Source organism: Oncorhynchus masou, chromosome 8, assembly GCF_036934945.1.
Source record: "Oncorhynchus masou masou isolate Uvic2021 chromosome 8, UVic_Omas_1.1, whole genome shotgun sequence".
NCBI lineage: Eukaryota > Metazoa > Chordata > Actinopteri > Salmoniformes > Salmonidae > Oncorhynchus > Oncorhynchus masou.
This window is the reverse complement of record NC_088219.1, coordinates 31,834,367-31,851,656: the sequence shown is the minus strand read 5'-3', so window position 1 is coordinate 31,851,656 and position 17,290 is coordinate 31,834,367. Positions and strand designations below refer to the sequence as shown.

At 39.9% G+C, this 17,290-nt stretch overlaps 1 protein-coding gene across 5 annotated transcripts in view; it reads right to left on the bottom strand.

Annotated features, from left to right (window-relative positions):
* Positions 1–1,632: 1,632 nt before the first annotated feature.
* Positions 1,633–17,290, bottom strand: part of LOC135544531 (F-BAR domain only protein 2-like) — a 112,550-nt gene continuing 96,892 nt past the window's right edge. For all 5 annotated transcript variants that reach the window (XM_064972208.1, XM_064972210.1, XM_064972209.1 and 2 more), the window contains 5 exons: positions 12,763–12,918; positions 11,715–11,847; positions 11,176–11,375; positions 5,465–5,694; positions 1,633–5,182 (listed from right to left, as the gene is read on the bottom strand). In XM_064972208.1, coding sequence (XP_064828280.1) covers positions 5,160–5,182; positions 5,465–5,694; positions 11,176–11,375; positions 11,715–11,847; positions 12,763–12,918 — 742 coding nt within the window. In that variant the 3' untranslated portion in view covers positions 1,633–5,159. The remainder of the gene's footprint in view (positions 5,183–5,464; positions 5,695–11,175; positions 11,376–11,714; positions 11,848–12,762; positions 12,919–17,290) is intronic.

The following is a 17,290-nucleotide window of genomic DNA, read 5'->3' as shown; positions in this document are numbered from 1 at the left end:
CACCAGTCTTTAGAAATTGGTTGAGGTTTTTCCTTTGTGTAATGAAGAAGTAGCCCTGTTCAAAACGAGGGTTACTTCAAGTGTACTGTTTGTTAGAGGCGCGTGACCCGAAAGGTAGCGTCAGTTTGTTTTCTTCCTGTATTGAACACAGATCATCCAGTCTTCAATTGTATCAATTATTTACTTTTAAAAAATACCTAGAGTTGTATTACAAAAGTAGTTTGAAATGTTTTGGCAAAGTTTACAGGTAACTTTTGAGATATTTTGTAGTCACGTTGCGCAAGTTGGAACCAGTGTTTTTCTGGATCAAACGCGCCAAATAAATTGACATTTTGGATATATATCGATGGAATTAAACGAACAAACCACAGTCAGAGGTCTGAGAGAGAAGTCTGAGAGAGAGGTCAGAGAGAGAGAGAGAGAGTGCCTGAGGACCGGCAGGCCAACCGACCAGGCGGCTCAGAGAAGCTTTATTTCAATTAGCAAGGAGGTCTGGAAGTGGAGCAGCTGTGACATAAGGCATGACTGGCTGTGTAAATATGCACAAGGAGGCGGATGTAGTGCCCGTACGCACACGCCATTACCTCAGCCTCAGAGCCTGATGCTCTCATTTCGTCTCCCGTGACACACTCCCTCCCTCTGATGGTCGGTCTACTGTAGGCCACTGCTTATACATCACATGTGAAATAGCTTCAATGCCCTTATTATGAAATGTTCAGAATGATACATCTTGAATAGAGTATGCTGTACAGACAGTAGCTGTATGGAACTTTATGAAACAAAATGGTCAGACATGAGCAAAATTAAGCAATGCACGCACACATACTCACACACACATGGGTGGGTGGATATGTACACAGTTACACAGTTACGTCTCACAGATTGTGAGTGTCAGGGGGATAATTAGCTGAATAAATTAGGCTAAAAGGTGTATCAGTGAATTCATTGGATGTGTTGCTAGTCTCTGAAGGCCAACTTAGCCTGCTTGAAGAAGAAGAAACACAGCCAGGACCGTTCATATGAGCAGTGGGTATAGTAAGGCTATCAGGTTATATTTATTCCACTTCAAGTCCTTTTCCCTATACTAAAATCAGAAAATATGGTTATCCTAACAGTAACCGGTCATTTGTTGACTTAAATACTCTAAAGTCATTGTGGGGCTGAATGAAGCCAGGACAGGAGAAGAGAGGCAAAGGCCAGTCAGTTGGACATAATAAGGTCTCTGGAAGGTCAGTGAGAAAATTGCTCCGAATGCACTGCTGTAATAGGGTTCATACTAACAAGGTCTCATCACCCTCTGTTTTTCATTCAGAGCCTGGGCTTGTTGAGATCCCCAAACTCAAATCAGACCTAAATCGAGGCTCTATCTCAACCTAGAAATCAACCATCATCTCTTAAAAAGCAAAATTATGCAAGTGTGTCCCTTAGATTGTTCTTGCACAGTGACCTAGTTTTGAATTTACCTTTAGTTGACAAAGGGTTCATGTCTGATTTTCTTTTTGACATGATAGCGATCTCTGAATGATCTCCCTTTGACAATAGCCTTATAAGGCATCATCATGAATTTAGGATCTACATTTAGAATCTAGATGATTCACACAGGTGCACAAGAAAAAAAACATACAAAAGACACCATTTTAAGTAGTCATTTTTATATACACATGTATATATTCATATATTACACATTTAATACAGGCATATTGAGATCAATCATGAAGAGAAGAACAGAAAAAAAGTGGCTGAGATTTTTGTAAAAATGTACATTTCATGAGAAATCATATACCCACAATTTTGCTTTTTTAACTATCCTTTTGACAGACATACATACAAAGAATTACCAATGACAAGCCCCCCCCCCCCCCAAAAAAAAACCCACAGGGTGTTATGTAGAGACAGCAAGAACCAGCTTGCTAAATATACGTTGCATACATAGTCCCGTTTCTGTGTGGGATTTCTCTGATCAAAGGGGTGAATCGAGAGTAGCCTGTGCTGTTTAAAGGAGAACGCCACAAAAATACGTTGTTCCTCTCTAAACTTTCCTCACCTACTACATTTGTTTTGCATGATAATGCTTTAGTTTAGTAAACTCCATTCAGATAACCTCACATCATTTGGTTGGGACAGTATGGTGTCATATAGTGTTCTTGAAGAGATTTAAATAAATGTTGAGTTTTTTTGTGTATTATTTTACCCATCATACAACTAAAGTAAGTATCTGCCTCTACAATGCTACTGAAGGTTGCAAATCTCATCTTACTTTAAAAAAAACAACATTTCCAATAAAACAGTGGTGATTCAGATGAATCCATGCCCTTACAAAACGAAATCTTGACCGAATCGTACTGTGTACAAAACAAATAATATTTTAAACATCAACATTGTTAAACAATCATTACTTCTTTCTCATAGTTATTAAATTCTGTGGCCACATGGACTAACTATTTTGTTGTTGTACTGAACAGTTTCATTTTTAGGATAGGATGGATACAGAGATACATAGAGATATATAGAGAGGAGTCTAGATGGATATATGGAGATGAGTCCTATCTATCTCTATAGGCGGATCACATATTAACTAGTAAGCGATGCGATGTGACGAAAGGCATCTTTTTATACAAGTAAGCGAAAGGCTTGGATTAACCAGATCTACTCATAGTGCCTCTGAAATGGCACACTATTCCATAGTGCACTACTATTAACAAAATAATTGAACTATATACTGTGGGGTATAGGCTGTCATTTCAGAAGCAGCAAGAACCCTAACTGTTCCAAAGACCAGGTGTCTACAAGGATACAGTGGTCATATGGCCACATACAGGATGGACAGTAACAGTACAAATCTAGTATTGAAGTAACCTACAATTCCTAGAGGGGCCTTTAGAAAATAGTCCACAATCACAGTGTTGCTGATGTGCCCATTATCAATGTTTGTAATGACATTACAGTACTGATCATTTACCTATGTCAAAACAATGGTTTTGGGGAGGAGGCATTGGATGAAAAAGGCATACAAAAACATGTTTGTGATATTGATAGAACTAACTGCTACATAACGTGCATGCATATCCCTCCATCTAGGAGATGTAGCCCATCTAGATACTGGTCCTCCCTTGGTATATAAGGCAAGAATGAATCACTCAGTATGACATCGAGTCAGCACCAAGAACCTTTGTCTGTCTCTCTCCTCACAGGCAAACATGGCAGTTACAGTATGTAACCTATCCTAACTGGGTAGCATTTTATTACCGTCATCAACAGACGTCAAGGTATACTTCCTTAAGGCATTTCTAGAATTGATTTGGCCTGATTTTGATTAAGAAGCTAGGTCAGTAGGCTGTCCAGTGCTCTTAAAGGGACAGAAGGCTTTTTGGGAACAAAGATCTCTCTCTGATCAAAGAGAAGAAAAATACCCCAGATAGAAAAGACTTTCAAAGATGACATCATAGCAAAGAGCGAACTGAGACAGTGAGTCCACTGGATCAGTGGTTTCTGGAAGACAGATGCCTTTGGGTTTGACTGGTGTAGAAACTGGAGGCATTTTCCTTTCAATGTCCAAAAACAGTACTATTATAAAACAACAACTGGCACAAGATTAGTGCTTTCTTTTTTGTTAGCTGTGTTTTTTAACATACAAAAGGGCAGAAAGAAAAGAAAAGATAGGCACGTTTCTCAATGAATTTATCCACAGTAAGAAGAGGCACTGAGGTCAGTTCAGTATGGGTTGCGCCTGTCACTCGGCCGTGTCATTGCCATTGTTATCAATGTTCTAGACGTCACAGCCATATTGATATCCAAAAGTAGAATGTGGGCTAATGACTGTTTTGTCTAAATTACACTATAGTGGCATGGAAATACGATGACATTTCTAAAGTAGGCAAATATTTAGTAAGAAACAACTTTGCCATCATTATGATGTTGTCAAATGTACTTTATGCAGATGGAAATGTTGTTATTACTTAGCACAGTTCGTCAAAAATAGCTAGCAATGCTAACGTTAGCCATCCGGTGGATTCCTCTCAATCTTAGCTAGCCAGCACACATTACACTGCATCTAGTCAATATGGCAAGTCAATATAGCAAGATCAAAATGTTGACAAAAGGTTTTCCTACTAATTATTTTCCTTCTTTAGTAATGTAATCATATTTCCAAGCCACTGTAATGCACTTTTGATTAAATATTCATCAGCACCAATTGACAATGCATTGAGTGGAATGATCAGTCGGGCATCAGTCCTAAAACCAATGTTCAAAACAATATTGTGACGAAACGTGCAGCACACATTGTTTTTTGCCTTTGAACGAGAACACTTAAAATGTACTTTGTATGGTTGTCTGAAGCAACATACAACCAATTAAGCTTGTGCTATGACAGTTTTAGAGAAGCTGTAGTTTAAGACAGCTTCTACTTCAATTTCTTCATTGCACACAATCAGAATAGAAAGAGAAAAAAATCTGTAAAAAGAGATCTCGAGTTAAGTCTTGCAAAGTACAATACTCAGCGACCGTATTTTGACTGGAGAAGAGAAGGAGAGGGGGGTGAGGGAAGATAGTTTGGCCTTTCCACTCCTCTTCTCACGTCTTCTCTTCTCACTGTTTTACACAAAATCTTTGTTACTCAAGAGCTTCAGTGGAATAAACAGAACATTTACAAACGAGAAAATAAAATGTCCGGAAAGGTTGTTAGTGCAGAATTTTTTCCCATTTTTGTTGTTGTTGTTGATATAATATATATATATATTTATATATAAGCCATACATTGTCACCTATACATAACAAAACACTACGATTCTGACTTTATAAAAGTCTGAATTAAATCAGAAAGCATTACACTTCTCAATATCTATACCTTTACATTTCCTGACAGCCCAACGTTTATTTTAATTGTATTATTTAAAAAAAACAGTGTTCAATACTCAGTGCTGCTTTACTGCAGTAAGAAGCTCTCTTTCTCTCTTCCCGGGGACAGACGGGTCCATTGGGACATAATATTAAGACGGTTTACAAAATGTCTGGATGTGTCACAAAAACCTGTTGTATTCGCTTGCACCTCTCCCCTCTAACCCTCCCTTTCCATAAATATGACAAAAAAGACTAAACTATTGAAAATAAAAACTTTCAATAGAGCCGTTGTGCTTGGGGGTCCAGGCCGGTGTGCCTACTCAACAGTCTGCCATGTAACGACCTAGGAGAATAAGGAACAACACAGACATTAGACCCCAGTATAGACCACATCATTCACATTTGACTAACCAAAAGGGAGTGTCTTCACCTCAAGTCACAACAGATACAAAGAATAGATTAGATCTAAGAAAAGATCTAAGAATAGATTATGTGGTGAGTAGAAAAGAAAATCTACCATACATGTTATATGCTCCTTTGCTTTACTCCTGCACCCATATGTTTTGGCTGCAGAAGCCTTTATCAGGTGTCAGATTCTGTGTCTAGATCTTGGTCCTATACATACCTGTGGCAAACCTCTTCTTGTTGAGGGACAGTCTGTACCCGGCTCCCAACAGCTCCATGTCCACCCCTGACAGCGTGCTCCCCTCGCTCATAAACTGCACAGCCAGGGTGGTTGGGGTGGACGGGCCGTCCGACAGCTCAAACTTAGCCCTCAGAGACCCCGAGCCTTCATTATCAGACTTCTCTGAGATATCACTCAGCTTCCATAGAGACTTATTCAGCTCTGAGTTCCTGGTGGAAAGAGATGAAATAAGTATCTTACACAAGCAGTTGCACTTCCACTCTACCATAGAGATATGACAAACAGAAATACACTATTCAGTGTTCCTCTAAATTCATTCATTTTAGATCGTTGCCACCACTGACAAAAAAGGTAAATTGTGAGTCTCATAGCAAAGGGTCTGAGAATACTTATGTAAATAAAGTATTTCTGTTTATTATTTTCAAAAATTATGCAAAAAATTCTAGAAACCTGTTTTCGCTTTGTCATTATGGGGAAAGGGTCTGAGAATGATTGATGAGGGAAAAAAATATTTGATACATTTCAGAATAAGGCGGTAATGTAACAAAATGTGGAAGAAGTCAAGGGGTCTGAATACTTTCAGAATGCAATGTATATATAAAGTATATATAGAATTCAAATGTTTTTCTGCACAGATGGGCTTTAAAAATCAGAGTTACAAGTTGCAAAGTTATATCTTCAGATTCTCATCAGATCGTCCGAGAAACCTCCAAGGTAACTAGCTAGCTAGCGTGTAATCCTGGATGTGTAGTCAATAGACACAGGTAATAACTGTTAGCTAAGATACAGTAATGTTAAGCTAGCTAAATTCTTTGGGGGTTAATATAGAATTGGCTGGTGATGTCATTGAGTTCAAGAAATACAATTAAAACAGTCCTCGAATTTCAAATGTGGTAAAAAAGAAATGAATTTCAAAGAGAACATAATTAAATGTTCATGCATTTTGGAGTAGGAATGTCATTTTAAAAAATGTGTTAAAAAAATGACCTCACAGTCATTCAGGAAGACCCCACCCTCTACCCCCACTCCAGAAAAGAATCCTACAGGAAACACTGCTTTTACTACAGATATACAACAACAAAAAACACATGTAATGCTAGCAATAAGTACAGTACATCATTAACCATGCTCACAGCTGATGCCAGTGCTGTGCTGTCTTGACTGTTGTGGTCTGTTTTTGTAATGGAAAATCAAATTTACCAATAATAGTCAGTCAATTCGAATCAATCAAGCAAAGCAATATATCAAAGCATCAGTGACTGGCAGGTGGCAGCGTGGTAGGAACAGCTTGTCCCATGAATTCATCACAAAAATGGAGGATTAGCTGATAACTATGAAACAAACATTCTCGATAATATAGAGAATCTGGAGCTACTTATTTATCAGCATTTTGATATGCTCAAAAAAGAAGCGAACAAGAGAAGACCTTTAATCGAGTTCTGCGAGTGAAACTGAAGAGAAGCCGTCTAAAATTCCAAATGTAACATTGGAGTGATGACGTTTTTATAACTATGTCTCCAGAAGATAGAGCATTGCTCACAAGTATGAGCAAGCAGTTAAAAAACTGGATCAATTGCATGGCCTACTGCAGGAGGTTGAGGCCTTAAAAACAGGAATGGATTACAGTAATAAAATGCTGGAAGAAATACGAGCGGATAAGATATTGAAAACTACCGAGGACTCCCTAAAAGACACTACAGAGAGGCTCTGATATGATAAAACAATGAAAGCCGAATTACTTGATCTAAAGTGCAGAAGTATGAAAAATAATATTGTTATAATTGTTATAATGGGCATAAAGGAAAAAGTCAAGGTGTTCATGAAACGTAATCTCAAGATGACGGACGAACAGGTGGAAACAATTGATTTTCAAACGGGCTCACCGTTTCGGTGGAAGAGCAGAGGGAAGGCCCCGTCCGATCGTAGCTATGCTAACCCACTACAACATGCAAATTGTCTAGTTACAACAGGGTAGGGAAGAACACCCCATTCTCTATTAATGAACAATTTCCTCATGAAATAGTGGCGACACGACGTGCCCTGTACCCCACTTTCAAAAGGCTCCGAGCAGAGAAGCAGAATGTTCGTCTAGTGGTCGATAAATTATATGTCAACAACCAAATGTTCAAGGACTCAAAGATTACAACGTGGCTGTGAGTGATAGCTACCTCCTGTTGAATAAGTTTCCAGATACATATTTGCACCACATTACACAGTAAACATATGGATTCAACTAACCGGTGCCCCCACACATTGACTCTGTACCGGCTATATACCCCTGGATATATTGTTATTTTTTACTCCTCCTCTTTAATTACTTGTTACTTTGATCTCTTATCCGTATTTTTTTAAACTGCACTGTCGGTTAAGGGGCTCGTAAATAAGCATGTCACTGTAAATTCTACACCTGTTGTATTCGGCGCCTGTGACTAATAACATTTGATTTGATTGATTTGTTTTTTACATGAACAACTTTTATTTGTCTTTTTCATACAGTATGGAACCGTGGACTATGTGGGCTTAAAATAAGGTTGGACAAGTGGTAATGCAGAATGGGTATGATGAACTTATCGTTTTTCTAATTAGGCAATATGGAACTTTGGACGTAGTATCAGGTTTTGATTTAGGGGCGAAGTTGGGTAAGGCTGATCTTTTTTCTTTCTGATTATTTATTTATTTAATTCGAAGATTGAACATTAGAAATACCAAGGTTGATTTTTTCAGTTTGATATGATATGGCCTAATTGTAGAGGTCGGTTATATCATGACTTAAAAGCTGTTATATAGTGCAGCCCTTGTTCGCCGATGCGAATCGGAACGATTAGCTTTTAAGATAAAACGTAATAAATATTAATAGATTTATTATAAGGCTAAATTATTATATAACTAAAAACCTGCCTAGGTTCTCTATTGGAATAGTCCTATACGATCCTAAAATAATTGGTGTTATTACCCTTTTACATTTAAAATATAAATCTCAATATAAAAAATGTAAAGGATGATTATTGTTCCGATACACACCGGCAAATGGAGTAGGTATTGTCTACAGGGTTGTTGTTTCTATTAGTGTGTGGCGGGCTGGTTGAGACAGATAAACTGATTGAAGTCAAAGGTAGAACTAACACAATCACTGGCTTATGGAAGCACTTCCCTAAGGGAGAGAGAGGTATATTATATTTCTATATAAGCGATTTATGATACCTTTTATATTATTGAGTAATGATATAGGCCTATGTGTAAAACAGCCGAGGCGCAACGACCCTGGAATAAAAACAAAATGTGTATCGGTGGAGAGAGGGTTGGTTTTACAGGTTTACTCGTTCTGTATTATATGCATGTATTCTTGACTATCGTGCCATGGCTGTGTCAGAGTCGATTGTAAGTTAAACTTGGGTATTCCTTTATGGGCAGTGTGATGCCTAAGACACATTTTTTTACTTGCAGTCATTAGCGGACGTTAGAATCTATGTTCCTTTTTCCTTTTCTCTGCAAAACATGACTTAGTACTTGGTGGCAAAACCCTTGTTGGCAATCAGACATTTCTTGTAGTTGGCCACCAGGTTTGCACACATCTCAGGAGGGATTTTGTCCCACTACTCTTATTTATTTTACCTTTATTTAACTAGGCAAGAACAAATTCTTATTTTCAATGACGGCCTAGGAACTGTGGGTTAACTGCCTGTTCAGGGGCAGAACGACAGATTTGTTCCTTGTCAGCTGGGGGGTTTGAACTTGCAACCTTCCGGTTACTAGTCCAACACCCTAACCACTAGGCTACTTTGCAGATCTTCTCCAAGTCATTAAGGTTTTGAGGCTGACGTTTGGCAACTCGAACCTTCAGCTCCCTCCACAGATTTTCTATGGGATTAAGGTCTGGAGACTGGCTAGGCCACTCCAGGACCTTAATGTGCTTCTTCTTGAGCCACTCCTTTGTTGCCTTGGCCATGTGTTTTGGGTCATTGTCATGCTGGAATACCCATCCACGACCCATTTTCAATGTCCTGGCTGAGGGAAGGAGGTTCTCACCCAAGATTTGACGGTACATGGTCCCGTCCACAGTCCCTTTGATGCGGTGAAGTTGTCCTGTCCCCTTAGCAGAAAAACACCCCCAAAGCACAATGTTTCCACCTCCATGTTTGGTGGTGGGGATGGTGTTCTTGGGGTCATAGGCAGCATTCCTCCTCCATCAAACACGGCGAGTTGAGTTGATCCCAAAGAGCCCCATTTTGGTCTCATCTGACCACAACACTTTCACCCAGTTTGCCAATGAACATCTGAATGATTCAGAGGACAACTTCAGACGGACATGTACATGTGCTTTCTTGAGCAGGGGGACCTTGCGGGCGCTGCAGGATTTCAGTCCTTCACGGCGTAGTGTGTTACCAATTGTTTTCTTGGTGACTATGGTCCCAGCTGCCTTGAGATCATTGACAAGATCCTCCTGTGTAGTTCTGGGCTGATTCCTTGTTGCAACTCCACGAGGTGAGATCTTGCATGGAGCCCCAGGCCGAGGGAGATTGACAGTTCTTTTGTGTTTCTTCCATTTGCGAATAATCGCACCAACTGTTGTCATCTACTCACCAAGCTGCTTGACGATGGTCTTGTAGCCCATTCCAGCCTTGTGTAGGTCTACAATCTTGTCCCTGACATCCTTGGAGAGCTCTTTGGTCTTGGTGGAGAGTTTGGAATCTGATTGATTGCTTCTGTGGACAGGTGTCTTTTATACAGGTAACAAACTGAGATTAGGAGCACTCCCTTTAAGAGCGTGCTCCTAATCTCAGCTCGTTACCTGTATAAAAGACACCTGGGAGCCAGAAATCTTTCTGATTGAGAGGGGTTCAAATAGTTATTTCCCTCATTAAAAAGAAAATCAATTTATAACATTTTTGACATGCTTTTTTCTGGATTCTTTTGTTGTTATTCTGTCTCTCACTGTTCAAATAAACCTACCATTAAAATTATAGACGGATCATTTCTCCGTCAGCGGGCAAATGTACAAAATCAGCAGGGGATCAAATACTTTTTCGCCCTCACTGTATTTGGGTCATACAACTATCTCAGCTCTGTAGACTTTGCTCTGAAGAGACAAAATCAATAGATAATTTATTCTAGTATTGCCCCGATGTAGCTTGTTTCTGGTCACAGGTTCAGGAATTGTAAAAAAAATAATAATAATCACAACATGCACTTAAAATGAACTTTACAAATACCATTGTTGGGCGATTTGGAAAGCCATCGTCAGTCAATAAATAATATAATAATACTCGTAGGAAAGGTTTTCAACTTTAGCTCACAATATGTGGATACTACATGATTATAAAGGTTAAAAAATTATGTAAAACATCACAGCACAATGAAAAATATACGGCACATGGAAACCAAACGAGGGTGGTCTATGGTGATAGGTGGGATGGTCTGAGAATGGCTGAGGGTTGAGATGAAAGAGTTTATGTTTGGTATTGTATTATTGTTATGTGACTGCTTTAAATATAAAAGTACCATTTCTGTCAAATTTGTATGTAAAATGTATATGCTAAATTTGTATGTAAAATGTATGTATATGTAGCAAAAAAAAGCTGTAAAAAAACTAAAATATATTTGTCCTCCGAAGAGGGGTGGAGGGGTTAATAAAATTAAATATATATAAATATAGTACTGCTGTCCACATGTTCTCTGGTCATTTCTCTCACCAGACAGCATTGGGCAGGGACTGCATGTTGATGACCTCTCCGTCTACAGGCACTAGGACCTGTACGTTGGAAAGAGGGCCGGGGCAGAGCATGGACTCTGGGTTGTAACGGTAGTCCAGTCTCAGGTCAGTGGTGGTGGGGGTACACTTCCAGTACACTGCCAGGTTCAGAGGTGTGGACTGGATCCCATTAGAGGACACCTAGACAGAGGGACAGGTCAAAGATCAAGTCAGTGGTAGCGGGGGTGCACTTCCAGTGCACTGCCAAGTTCAGAGGGAGGTTGACTGGATCCCATTAGAGGACACCTGCACACCCAGTGACACAGCATAAGGTCAGAAGGAAAACAGCAAAGATTATATTATTGGAGAGATGCCAAAACAATTAATACACTAACAATATGTGAAATGAATACATTTACAAACACAAATTTGATTGTAATAAACATTTCATTTTGAGTACAACTTATTTTACTTCTGGAGTACATACTGTAGGGGTTTTCAATATACTAAAGTGAGTATTTAATTTAGTCTGTGACTAACCTGGTATTTCAGGATGTCCACATTGTAGTAGGATGCAGCAGGGTTCTGCTCTGATGCTTTCCTGAGGTAGGATGTGAGAGCTTGCATGTTGAACCAAAAGTCCTTGGTATTAGTGTCACTTTGCGAGGGATCACTGGATAACACACACACACACACACACACACACACACACACACACACACACACACACACACACACACACACACACAGGAAATGATCAGAGACTCAAGTATTCATTGCTCTGTGTGTGCATGCGCACTTGCACCAAGCTCCAATAGCTTGGAAACCCTTTAATTGCCCCCCAGCTATTAAAAAATGAATTCATTTTGATTCAATTAGTCCAGCCATGTGGACTCAGAGTTACCCAGATGAAGCAGACTGACAGAAAGAAAACGGGGAAGAAAATATCTTCTTTTCCTTTGGGGGAAGAAAGGAATCCACTCTTCAAAGAGACACTCGGGTGGCTGTCTGTTTTCCACTGATGATTCACTGCTAATAAGTTGGCTAGGGCTAGACACATGGTGGCTATGCTGGAGAAAACACAACACGAAGCTTCAATTTAGAGGTGATATTATCACTTATTGAGAGTTGACGTAACACTCCTCTAGACATGGCCTGTTGAGAACCTGATGTCTGAAGAGGAATGGTGGAAAATAGTTTGCTGTCAGGATAATGATAGGTTTATGACCGATGCTAATAGAATTTCCCCTCAATGACGCAAGCTAGGTTTCCCCTCATTACCCCACCACCACCACCACCACCACTATCCCCTCAACACCTCTCTCTCTATGGGCTGCCACCCTGATATGCTCCAGTCTTGTCCACTGGTGTTTAACCAGTGTTATAGCCTTTCTTTGGGTCCAAATGTGCACACACCTGTATTGGAATCTGGTCATTACTGATATAGCTGAATGATTCTCTATGGTCCTGTATGCCTGTATGGTAACCACACATCAATCAGGTTCATTAAAACATTGTATGAATGTTTATGTTAACCATATCAACTGTGAATAAAACATTATCAGAATGTTGGAATTTCTCCACTCACCTGAACAGTAGTGTCTGGTTGGGGAGGATCTGCTCCAGTTTGGACGTGCTCTTCAGTTTGAAGGTGAGCACAGCAGGGGAGGGGTTACTGGTGAACACCTTGATGATACCCATGGGGAAGGACAGGGTCATGTCACCAGTGATCTTTACTATGCACCTAGATAGAGAGTGAAGGAGAGCAGCACGTAAAGGGTTAAACCTGTGATCTTCACCACACCCGAGGAGACGAGAAAAGCAGCAAAGAAAGAGAGCAGGCCCTACAGCTCACGCAAAGAGACAAATTGCCACCACACTGGATAGTTTTGTTCAAGTGACATGCGGATGTTACAGCACATCAGAGATTGCACTGCCGCGGATGCGCACAGAAAAGGAAACAGTACGTGGGACATGTCTATGCATGAACTCAAAGCATTTATTGCACTCATATCAATTTGATCTGATAGGTTTGAGGTTAACTTTTTTTTCCCCAAGAGACCATGCCACGCAACTGCGTCAGAGAGATTGAGAGACACCAGCATTTTGATGGCGAGGATACCAAACACGCGTGCAGGCGGACCAAGATCACTGCCGTCTCAGACACCTGGAAATGTTGTGTTAAGAACTGCATTGCCAGGAGAGAATATAACTGTTGATGAGCAACTATTCCAAAACCAATTCTCAGTGCAATTTCACCCAATACATGGCCAACCTACTGGACCTAACTTTTGGTAGGCCGCCGATGTCGAATCCAAGTACTTGCTCAATGGCTTTCCATATCTGGGGAAAGATGAATCCAGGCCAGCGGGTGATCGACTGTTTGAGCCTGTGGTTTTGAGACTCAGAGCGTTACATGGGCAAAGGCAGTGACAACAGACAACTTCTTCACATCAATTTCCCTAGCAGACAAGTTGATTGCAAAGAAGACTAGCCTGCTTGGAACCTTGAACAAACAGAGTAGGGAGTTGCCGCCCTCTGCGCAAAACATACCAGCGGAGCTGTACTCCATATCGATGACGGAGAGAGACAACCACCTGGTTATATTATCTTTTACTTTCTACATTGTCAAAAGAAGCTGAAACTTAACTGTGTTACTTACTATAACTATATTGCCAATCAAATCTACAAATAAAATGTATCAAATGTATTACACTAATGTTTTATTGTAGGGAACGAAAATAAGCTATACGTTTTTCATGACGACTTTGTAGAACGTTACAAAACTTATCCTTGACTCTATCCAAACAAATAACGATTGTTTTATATCTTGTCATGGATATATTTCCACATCCTTTATAAATGTTTATGCACTATTTAGCAAATCAAATTTTATTACTCACATGCACTGAACACAGTGAAATGCTTACTTACGAATCCCTAACCAACAATGCAGTTTAAAGAAATATGGATAAGAATAAGAAATAAAAGTAACAAGTAATTAAAGAGCAGCAGTAAAATAACAATAGCGAGACTACCAGCACCGGTTAGTTCAGGTAATATGTACATACAGTTGAAGTCAGAAGTTTACATAAACCTTAGCCAAATACATTTAAACTCAGTTTTTCACAATTCCTGACATTTAATCCAAGTAAAAATTCCCTGTCTTAGGTCAGTTAGGATCACCACTTTATTTTAAGAATGTGACATTTTAGAAAAATAGTAGAGTTATTTATTTCAACTTTTATTTCTTTCATCACATTCCCAGTGGGTCAGAAGTTTACATACACTCAATTAGTATTTGGTAGCATTGCCTTTAAAATGTTTAACGTTGGTCAAAAGTTTCGGTAGCCTTCCACAAGCTTCCCACAATAAGTTGGGTGAATTTTGGCCCACTCCTGACAGAGCTGTCGTAACTGAGACAGGTTTGTCGGCCTCTTTGCTCACACACGCTTTTTCAGTTCTGCCCACAAATTTTCTATAGGATTGAGGTCAGGGCTTTGTGATGTCCACTCCAATACCTTGACTTTGCTGTCCTTAAGCCATTTTGCCACAACTCTGGAAGTATGCTTGGGGCCATTGTCCATATGGAAGACCCATTTAGACCCAAGCTTTAGACCCAAGCTTTAACTTCCTGACTGATGTCTTGAGATGTTGCTTCAATATATCCATGTAATTTTCCATCCTCATTATGCCCTCAATTTTGTAAAGTGCACCAGTCCCTCCTGCAGCAAAGCACCCCCACAACATGAGGCTGCCACCCCCGTGCTTCACAGTTGGGATGGTGTTCTTCAGCTTGCAAGCCTCCCCTTTTGTCCTCCAAACATAACGATGGTAATTATGGCCAAACAGTTCTATTTTTGTTTCATCAGACCAGAGGATATTTATCCAAAAAGTACAATCTTTGTCCCCATTTGCAGTTGCAAATTGTACTCTGGCTTTTTAATGGCGGTTTTGGAGCAGTAGCTTCTTCATTGCTGAGTGGCCTTTCAGGTTATTTATTTATTTTTTACCTTTATTTAACTTGGCAAGTCAATTAAGAACAAATTCTTATTTTCAATGACGGTCTAGGAACAGTGGGTTGACTGCCTGTTCAGACTCGTTTTACTGTGGATATAGATACTTTTGTATCCGTTTCCTCCAGCATCTTCACAAGGTCCTTTGCTGTTGTTCTGGGATTGATTTTCCCTTTTCGAACCAAAGTATGTTCATCTCTAGGAGACAGAACACGTCTCCTTCCTGAGCGGTATGACGGTAGCGTGGTCTCCTGTTTATACTTGCATACTATTGTTTGTACAGATGAACGTGGTACCTTCAGGCGTTTGAATATTGGTCCTAAGGATGAACCAGACTTGTGGAGGTCTACAATTGTTTTTCTGAGGTCTGGGCTGATTTCTTTAGATTTTTCCATGATGTAAAGCAAAGAGGCACTGAGTTTGAAGATAGGCCTTGAAATACATCCACAGGTACACCACCAATTGATTCAAATTATGTCAATTAGCCTATCAGAAGCTTCTAAAGCCATGACATAATTTTCTGGAATTTCGCAAGCTGTTTAAAGGCACAGTCAACTTAGTGTATGTAAACTTCTGACCCACTGGAATTGTGATACAGTGAAATAATCTGTCTGTAAACAATTGTTGGAAAAATTACTTGTCATGCACAAAGTAGATGTCCTAAACGACTTGTCAAAACTATAGTGGTTGAAAAACCACTCCACAAATGGCTTCAACCAACCTAAGTGTATGTAAACTTCCAACTTAAACTGTACATGTACAGTGCCTTGCGAAAGTATTCGCCCCCCTTGAACTTTGCGACCTTTTGCCACATTTCAGGCTTCATGATATAAAACTGTATTTTTTTGTGAAGAATCAACAACAAGTGGGACACAATCATGAAGAGGAACGACATTTATTGGATATTTCAAACTTTTTTAACAAATCAAAAACTGAAAAATTGGGCGTGCAAAATTATTCAGCCCCCTTAAGTTAATACTTTGTAGCGCCACCTTTTGCTGCGATTACAGCTGTAAGTCGCTTGGAGTATGTCTCTATCAGTTTTGCACATCGAGAGACTGAAATTTTTTCCCATTCCACCTTGCAAAACAGCTCGAGCTCAGTGAGGTTGGATGGAGAGCATTTGTGAACAGCAGTTTTCAGTTCTTTCCACAGATTCTCGATTGGATTCAGGTCTGGACTTTGACTTGGCAATTCTAACACCTGGATATGTTTATTTTTGAACCATTCCATTGTAGATTTTGCTTTATGTTTGGATCATTGTCTTGTTGGAAGACAAATCTCCGTCCCAGTCTCAGGTCTTTTGCAGACTCCATCAGGTTTTCTTCCAGAATGGTCCTGTATTTGGCTCCATCCATCTTCCCATCAATTTTAACCATCTTCCCTGTCCCTGCTGAAGAAAAGCAGGCCCAAACCATGATGCTGCATCCAAACCATGTTTGACAGTGGAGATGGTGTGTTCAGGGTGATGAGCTGTGTTGCTTTTACGCCAAACATAACGTTTTGCATTGTTGCCAAAAAGTTCAATTTTGGTTTCATCTGACCAGAGCACCTTCTTCCACATGTTTGGTGTGTCTCCCAGGTGGCTTGTGGCAAACTTTAAACAACACTTTTTATGGATATCTTTAAGAAATCGCTTTCTTCTTGCCACTCTTCCATAAAGGCCAGATTTGTGCAATATACGACTGATTGTTGTCCTATGGACAGAGTCTCCCACCTCAGCTGTAGATCTCTGCAGTTCATCCATGGGCCTCTTGGCTGCATCTCTGATCAGTCTTCTCCTTGTATGAGCTGAAAGTTTAGAGGGACGGCCAGGTCTTGGTAGATTTGCAGTGGTCTGATACTCCTTCCATTTCAATATTATCGCTTGCACAGTGCTCCTTGGGATGTTTAAAGCTTGGGAAATCTTTTTGTATCCAAATCCGGCTTTAAACTTCTTCACAACAGTATCTCGGACCTGCCTGGTGTGTTCCTTGTTCTTCATGATGCTCTCTGCGCTTTTAACGGACCTCTGAGACTATCACAGTGCAGGTGCATTTATACGGAGACTTGATTACACACAGGTGGATTGTATTTATCATCATTAGTCATTTAGGTCAA